Consider the following 9,359-nt stretch of genomic DNA (forward strand, 5'->3'; position numbering starts at 1 on the left):
AATAAGGCCAATAAATATGGACTTAGAGTTAATCCTTGATGCAACTCCATCACTACTGGAAAGTGCTTCAAATCTCCTCCTACTGTCCCTATCTGGATTTCTAAGAAAAGAAGATAGTCAAGAGTACTACTTTTTTTTTAGAGGAATTGTATAGGGTGGAAACTAATTCGAACTCAATAAATGAATGAGTCAGAAAGTGACACATGACAAATCAAATCAATAATTTTTTAGACCAATAATTAAAGTTTTTTCAGCCAAGGCTCGAGCTTTGACAAATCAAAAAGAGCTTTGTTTAAAAACATAGCCATTGATCAATATTGTACGTAGAAATTCACTTTCAAATTGTTAAAAAAATATAACTGTATTGATTATGAACTAAAAATATAAAATGTAATAAACTTATCAACATCACAATGTCGTATAGCAAGTTGTTGTCTCAAAAGCGATTTTGATTTAACTATGATGCATTTCGACTTTCGTTTCAATCAATTGCCCCTCAAGATAGCATAACACTTTCAAACAAGTGCACTCGTGACTAAAAAATTGGATATTGCACGCCCAAAAATTGATTACTTCACAATAACAACTCCTTTTATAGCCAAAATGTTGGAGCTATCACAAGAAGGAGCATTAATGGGAGTTACAAAAATTAATGGGTTACGTTGTTAATTATCAGTGGCGGAGCCAGAATTTTCACTAAGGGGGTTCAAAATATAAAGAAATAAACGCAGGAGCTAACTGAATATATGCATTAAAAATTATAGTACTAATCATGTATAAATAGTATAATTTTCTGCCGAAAAAGGTTCGGAAGAACCCCTAAGGTAGCTCCGCCCCTTGTTACATGATGTATACAAAAAAAAATTGGGAAAATCGTAATCTAACAACTGTGTATCCTTTATATTTAGTAAATCATAGGCTGGCCGATAGAGACCGCGCGGTTTAAAATTGGCCCAAGTTCTATGAACAAAGTTTTGATTAGTACATATTCACGTGCACAAAAGAATAAAAGATAAAATCCCACGTTATTTTCACGTGTATAAACATTAAAAAATTATTGCTCAAATCCTCCAACTATGTCCGGGGCAGAGCCAGCATATTGTTACGGGGTTCATCCAAATCCTTTTCGACAGAAAATATTAGTATTTATATATGGTTAAAATCATTTTATATATATATATATATATATATATATATAGAAGATGTTGAACTTTCTTCGACTTTTTCGTGTTTTTGACTTCTTCATATTTTAAACCCCTTACTGAAAATTGTGGTTCTACTAATCATACAAGTAGCTATCTAAAGTGAGTGAATCTTTAATGACGACAAGTCATAATTTAATCTTGTTTTTCTAACAAACTGTCATCCCTCAAATTGGTAAAGTTGCTTCCGTGTGATCAAGACGTCACGAGTTCAAGCCTTGGAAACAACTTCTGGCAAAAATGTAAGGTAAGACTGCCTACAATAGGCACTTGTGGTCAGACCCTTCCCCAGACCATGCGCATAGCAGGAGCTTTATAACTTCCTTTGATTAGTTCATGTGTTGATCACTTATTCAGATTTTGAACCCTTATTGAAAATACCAGCTCCGTCACTGACTATGTCCAAAAAATAAGTGGTGAAAGAATAATAAAAAAAAAGAGATCGACTACAACATAACGCGATATCGATCGATATACAACAATCAAGTTGGTGTTTTCCTCTTATTGAAAACGAAACTTAATTGATATCAAATATTTATATATATATATATATATATGGAAGGAAGAATCGATCAAAGAACTAAAAAAATTATAAGAAGAAAAAAATGTACGATCATATATATACATATAATTCAACTTCAAAGTATCAAACCTTAGTGATAATATTTTTAGATGAAATGTGTTTCTTATATTAAGTTTGTATTTATAATTAATCACTAACCATATTTTTTCCTTATTAGATATTGCATGAGGACCTCTTTGCCTTTGCTTCTCTCTGTCATGCACCACAATGCAACTTTTTTAAGGGTTTATACAGTAAACACAATATTCTTTCTTTTTAATTCCCATTAATTAATCAGGTGAAATTTTTATTTTTCTAATGAGGAATACCTAATTTTTTACTTTTAGCCTCTTTTTAAAAAAATACTTTTTCAGCCTAAAAAAAGTGGTTAAAGGCAGTTCTTATTTTTTGCCAAACACCTCTTTTAAAATAAAAAGTTTATAAGTTAAAAGTTATTTAAAATAAATCAATTCAATCACTCTCTGAGCCAGAAAAAAAATTGGAAAAATTATTTAGATGGGTACCTTCTAATAAATAATTACTAATTTTAGCGATACTTTTTATTTATTACCATTTATAACAATACATAACAATACTATGTTAAATCTGCAATATGTATTAAAAGTGAATTATGTATGCAATATATGTATGTATTATAACTGTTTTTAAAAAATATATGATGTTTGTTTGGTAAGAAACTAACACATTATATATAAGTGTATTAAAATGTGTGATAAATGTATTATCCATCAATAAAACTTGTATTATATGTGAATAATAAATTGTTCTTTGTAATATGTATTAAAAGTGATCAAGTAAAAAAAATATTATTGCTATAAATGGTAAATATTTTTTATTATAGTATATTTATGTGAGTTTCCCAAATTAATATTAAATTGCCAAGGCACAAATTATGTTCTAAAGGCATAAGTTCAATGTACCAACTTCTTAAGATATAATGCTCTAAAACAAAACTTATGTCTTATTAGGCATAATCTATGTCTATGAAATGTTTTCGCCTTGCAATTTTATTACTCAAATTAAAAATCATCCCGAAATAGAGATATTCATGCGAATAACCCAACGGGAAAAATGACCATAGCCAACAGCCCAACATGCAAGTGGATCTTGGCCCAACAACCATTTTTCTATTAATGGGCCTCTTTTCTTAAATTACAATCTTTAGATGGGCTAGTCCAACAACTAGACAACATGCAAATTTATTGGCTGTTATTGTTGACATTAATGTGGAATGGGAGGAAATACATAATTCTAGAATGATAATTGAATTTTAGACATGGACCACTTAAAAACTTAATTATTTCTTGATATTGACAACCTCATTTAACAGTAGTAGGGTATACTTGGAGCCAATTGAAAAGTGTGGTATGGTACGATTTGAAATTTTAATTCAATAATTTTGATTTTTTTTTTTACAATATTACGTATAGCATTATTATATCAAACTAATTTGATATCATGATATGGTTCGATATTTTAAAGTTCGAGTTTGATATTTTATGAAATGTTAAATCGGTAATCATTGACTTCAACTTACATGCACTCATATAACAAAGAATAATGACTGATGAAACATAGGGTGTAGCATTTCAATCACAATAGAACAGTCAAAATTTATTTCAAAGTCTAAACACTATTTATTTTGAAAAGATGAGTAGTATTAATATAATATATGTGGATTGTATATGTAATTATAAACTTTGATATTTCGATATTTTTTTCTTTATAAATATCGAATACCGTGCCAGTACTAAAAAAATTTAATGCATTCCAATACCATACCATATATCGTAATATCAAAATCACAGTATCAAATACTTCAATTTCGATATGGTACTTCAATATCTACCGTACTATGCCCACCCGTAGCCAATTTGCAAGTTCTAGAGCAATTTCAGGGGCCAACTACACAACAAGATGATATATTGCATCTACCTTTTTTCCCTCCTTATGCATTTCCTTGATTAAAAGTTCTTGAAATGAGACTTTAAACTCTTTAAAAATTTCAACTGTAGTGAAAAATTGAGAAACAAGCTGTGATGATCAGAATAATGTTTTCTATGATATGCTTAACACATTTTATAGGACAATAAATGAAAAAATTACAAACTAAGGTGCATCTGTCATCTGTACAAAGTGGCCATAATATACATAGTAGACAAGGAATCTCAATCCTTAAACATAAAGGACAGATGAATACTTAGAATGTGTTGCACATTTTTATTTCTTAACTTCTAAACACTGCCTATATTATACATAACAGTAAGGGCAGGTGAATTTGTATGGGGACTTAAATAGTGTTAAATCCACCTAGTAAGAGTTGTGTAACACCAAAAGCAAGCTAGGCGAAACCCAGTGTTGTCGATATGCAACATAAATACAATTGAGAAAGCAAATGTTGATTGATTTCTGGAGAGAACGCCCATCGTGTTGTCTACAGATGACCAAGTTCTTTCTCTGCAGCACTCTTAATTTGATTGACATAAGGAGTGCACATCTATTTGTCACTCTGCGTTCTAGATCAAGCTTTAAATGATTGGAGGCATTGTATTCACTGAGAAACAACCTACTCTTTGTCACTGCAACAATAGATACCATTCATTTGCTTGAAACCTCAACCAATTGCCTCTATTTAAACGGATTGCTTCTCTCCTCATGTGTACGAGGAAATGTTTTACGATCAATAGCTTCTGGTTTGGTGCAGTGGATCATAGTCATAAGCATCACCATCCTTGACAAACCTTCCTTTCACACGTTTTCTTACTTCTGCTCTTGTCTTGCGAGAAACATATCTCACTCGTTTGTCAAATCTATAAAAAGTAAAGTAATAAAAAAATAAGAAAAAGGTGAAAAGAGAACAAGTACAAAGCCTACAACTCAAGAAATCTACTTGAACCATGGTCTACATAGGCTACATGGCCAAGACAACTCTAACATAAGTGTATCAAATCATGGAGTGCAGAATCACTAACTAGCCCTTTTTTTATGTGCTTATAAAAGAAAACTTACTGACGTTTCTTCTTCTTTTCCTTGTAGCGCAATACAGCATCACTCCTGCTAGTTGATGGCATTGAACTTTCAGGACATGGCGGACGCCAGGATGGCTCTCCCATGCTAAGCATTGAGGAGGCTCCACAGTCTTGATTATCTCCAGCATTGCTCTCTCCCGTGAGGTTTGAAAATGAGAAACTGGATTGTTGCATTGCAAAGCAAAGGGTAGGAGGTTCTGTCTTACAGCTCATCATTGATTCTGCCGATGCTGCATTGCTACAAGCTGACTTCACTGTGTTTACCTTTCCCACTGCTGACCCCTGGTAAACAAAGATAGATTTGTGTTCATCCATGCTTTGAAGAAATTACATAAACTTTCACCATAATATCCCACAGATTCTCTACTTTTTTGTATACCTCTCTTATGCAGGAGCTTTTCCATTATCTACGATAACCTAGACTTTCACCATAAAAGACAAAGTATAATCAAACTAGAATATGTAGTAATAGAAGACAAGAAAACAATCACACAGATATAAAACGCTCACAAGAAGAGAGGTCATGCAGAGTTATAAAGAAAGAATTGATATTCTGAAATATATGAAATCCCACTTATTCATTTTTTGGTATATTTTATTAGACTTTAAGAGCCGAACAAAACAGTTTATACCATCGGCAAACAAGAAGGATATCATCCAGCAATAAAGAAATGAAATAGCTATGTTTTAAAGGCACTTGTCACAATTAATCAGAATCACACTCAAAACTTTCTATAGAACAGCAATCCAAACAACATTAGGACATAACAGAGTCACTTAATGAAGTTAAGATGAAAAATGCAAAAGTGAATATCACTGTCAAGAAGTTGATTTAACTCTAAGAATGCCCTAAAAAATTGATGTCTCTGTCGATCTGAACATAAAGCTAGAAAATATTTGATACAAAAAATTAACATGCAGATATCTCTGCTTAGGAAGTTGATCCTTTTAACTTTTAAGAAAGCCCTGACTAATTGATTATGTTCATCATGGATAACTCAATGTGAAACTAGAAGTTAACTTTTTGATACTCTCGTGTAAATATCAATGTGAACCTAGAAGTTAATATCTTCATACTCCACATAAATATCAAACATGAGCAGACCTAGACAAGCTTGTTGTGCCATAATTTATTGATACCAACTATAGCATACATGGAATTTTTTTTAAAAAACAAGGAAAATACTAGAAATCATATTCAAACTCACTTTAACTGAGAAGAGAGAAAATAATTTTCGAACATCTGAAGACTAAAATAAGATTGATGTGCCACAAAATTTCTGTCACTGTCAGCTTACAAATAAATTGTCAGAAATCGATTAAGAATCAGTTACTCTCCTAGAGAAAAATCATGATTGCATGTGAACATATATTTAGTCAGTTCAACACCCAATCATGAAAGTGGAAACTATTATAATCATCTCAAGAAGACAATCTTAGTAGATATTAGATATGAGATAACTGATTTGACACATATCAAAGATCCAAAGTTAACTGATTTAAGATGTTCCTGTACATATGAATCCTTTAGAGAGTAGTGAACTTACTATTGCTTCCAACGGTCCAACCCCAACCCACCCTATCTCAGCCAGTATATATGTATATGTACAAGCAAAACATACATCTACACAAGCATACATAAACATAGACATGTGTATAAACAAGGATATCAACTCTTATCCACGATAATAAATTATAATCATGTAAAACAGACAATCTTATTTGACATCAGGTTTGTGATAATTGTATTCTATCAAAGACCCAAAGTTAACAGATTTAAGATGTTCCTGTACATATGAATCCTTTCAATGAACCTTTAAAAAGTAGTGAATTTTTCTATTGCTTGATAAGTTAGCTTTCAACCCCTACCCACCCTACCCCAGCCAGTATATATTTTTATATATACAAGCAAACATACACATACACACGCATACATATACAAACATATTTATAAACAAGGATATAAACAAAAAAAGATATTTCACAGTTCACAAGTTGTATGATGTCTCAAAATATTTATGCAAGTATATTCTATCAACTCATATCCAAGATAATAAATTCCATCTCTGAAAGGAGGTGGAATGCAGGGGCAAGAGTTTGTATAAACAACATAAGAGTGTCTTTGCATACAAAGTGCACCAGCCAAGACCAATTACAACCTTTAGAAGATAAACTACTTAAAATATGCTAATAAATTTGTTAACAAAAATTTCAAAAGATGGACTTGTATCATGTATTTGATATTCTTAGTTACAGTAAAAAGAAAAGAAAAATGTGATACAAAATTTGCAAGATCAAAGCGCATGAATCAAATTGTCTATGTGTCGACCTACAAAACTGTTAACCTACCATAATGAAAGGTCCAACAGATTGGTATTATGTAAAAATGTCTTGTCATAATACATAGTTACACTAGATAAATACATTCAACCCTCAAAACCTGAAATCAGCTTCTGAACCATCAATCATCAATTTGTAGGAGGTAACATCATTGCTTATACAGCATAATCTACTTTCGAGCATTTTAACCAGATGATATTTTTATTGGTAGCAGACATAGATCTGCAGTATTAACATTTAGAGAAACCATTCTGATGCTATTCATCTGTTATACCATTGTTATATCTACTAGGTTTTCTGAGGCAATAACATATCCACAAGCATTAGATAGTTCAACAATGGCTATGGAATTGAAAAGATCCCTCCATCATTTGTAATGGTACTAGTGATCTCCGAAAATCACATGGGTCCAGTTGGATGATTCATTTTATGTTGCAAATACCTCATTAAGTAACAAGTGGCAGATGTAGGAGTAGGAAATAAAAACTCAAAAGGATCTATCTAATTCTATCTTTATTTGTGTGTATGTTTTTTACTTTTCCAACTAAGATTTAGCATGTCTAAGTCTGCCAACCCACAATATATAATTTACGTAAATATTGTGTTGCATTAGAAATTATTCGGTGTTTATTCTTCTTTGTAATCATGATTCAATCAAAATTTCTAGAGTTCTTATGATTTGTAACTTTACCGAAATAAGAATATCAAACTAGAAACCTACTCCGAAATCTCTATGAAACATTCAGTAAGCATCAAACGTGTCTATTCTATTTCAAGGTAACTAGACCCTGCTAAAAGAATATTGCAACATTGAAAACGACAGAAATTCTCACACCAACTCGAAGCAGATAAAATTTGATGCTTCTCCATATTAAGACTGGACTGAAAATCCATATTAAAGTAACTTAAAAGGAGACTAACAAATTTAGAGGAATAATAGAATTTCGGAAATTAGAATCAAGTTTAGAGAAAAGGACACTGGGAAGGCGTCAGAAAATACCATAGAAGAACATTACATTCATTTGATGAGCATCTCTGACTTATCAAAAATATAAAAACAAAATCGTGCTTCAACAAGTAAAAGGGTGGATGCACTATCTAGTTCATCACTAAAGGTAAGGAAAACATCAAGAACATACAATTTTATTTGAATTTGGACAAACTAATAGTAATAATGATGGTTGGTGTTTTTAAAGGCGGGGGCGTGAGGCAAGACGTTTTATGCAGTACGGGGCGAGACGTAATCCTCGAGACACGAAGCGTAAGTCTTATGGATCTACGGGGCGTAGTCTCATATATATTCAATTTTATAATTTTATTACTAAGAAAATAAGCAAAAGTAAAACTTTCAATTATTTTACAAATAAATTTTAATAAATAACCTATAATATATAGAAAAAAATATTATGATTTTTATTTGAGAAAGGTATTAATAAACAATAATGAAGAAAAAAAGTATTACAATTATTGAGAAATATCATAACACCAATTATAAAAAATATGATTTAAACAAAAAAGGTTCAAAAACCAAAAAACAAAATTAACGCATAGGGCGTACATTTTTACACACAGGGCTTACATTTTTATGCTTGGAGCTTACGCTTCAAATTCTAGGACTTACGCCCTATGGATCTACATCTTCAATTTGCGCCCCGGAGCATTTTTAGTATGCCCTGCCCCGAGACTCGCCTGGGACTCACCTCAAAAAATATTTTTGATAACACTTGTGATAGTTTTCCTCATTTTTCAAAGAACTAATAGTCCGCAAAGTTATTTGGGGGTTGATGAATGATGAATAAACAAAAGCAGATAATGTTTGCAGAATGCAGTAATGCTATAAAGTATGAACCACCTCGACAGCATTGACACCCTGGAAGCTAGACTCAGCAGTTGACATGTCCTTTGTCCCAAAGAAGTCATCAATGTCTTCATTCTTAAACAGTCGATCACGATTATCAATAGAAACACCAAATAGCTCTTCATAATTTTCAATACTTAAGTCCACTTCATCCATATTGAAATCATCAGAAAAAGGATCATCGTAGCCTTTTGTGCCAGAATTTCTCACCTGAATGTATATACAAAAATGACGTAAAGAAAACTCTCAACAAGTGAGAAAAAAAGAAACATCCATACTTGAACCAGATAAAAGAAATCTTTTTGAGAAGAATTCAATCTCTACTAGCCAACCCTCCTACCTCCGCC

General features: G+C 31.8%; 1 protein-coding gene across 4 annotated transcripts in view; it reads right to left on the bottom strand.

Annotated features, from left to right (window-relative positions):
- Positions 1-3,849: 3,849 nt before the first annotated feature.
- Positions 3,850-9,359, bottom strand: part of LOC102580320 (zinc finger protein CONSTANS-LIKE 10) — a 9,610-nt gene continuing 4,100 nt past the window's right edge. For 3 of the 4 annotated variants that reach the window (XM_006357619.1, XM_006357617.2, XM_015313524.1), the window contains 3 exons: positions 9,007-9,222; positions 4,795-5,096; positions 3,850-4,595 (listed from right to left, as the gene is read on the bottom strand). In XM_006357619.1, the coding sequence (XP_006357681.1) occupies positions 4,466-4,595; positions 4,795-5,096; positions 9,007-9,222 (648 nt within the window). In that variant the 3' untranslated portion in view covers positions 3,850-4,465. The remainder of the gene's footprint in view (positions 4,596-4,794; positions 5,097-9,006; positions 9,223-9,359) is intronic. The other variant, XM_015313525.1, reaches the window with a different exon arrangement.

Source organism: Solanum tuberosum, unplaced genomic scaffold, assembly GCF_000226075.1.
Source record: "Solanum tuberosum cultivar DM 1-3 516 R44 unplaced genomic scaffold, SolTub_3.0 scf00251, whole genome shotgun sequence".
In the NCBI taxonomy this organism is placed as follows: Eukaryota; Viridiplantae; Streptophyta; class Magnoliopsida; order Solanales; family Solanaceae; genus Solanum; species Solanum tuberosum.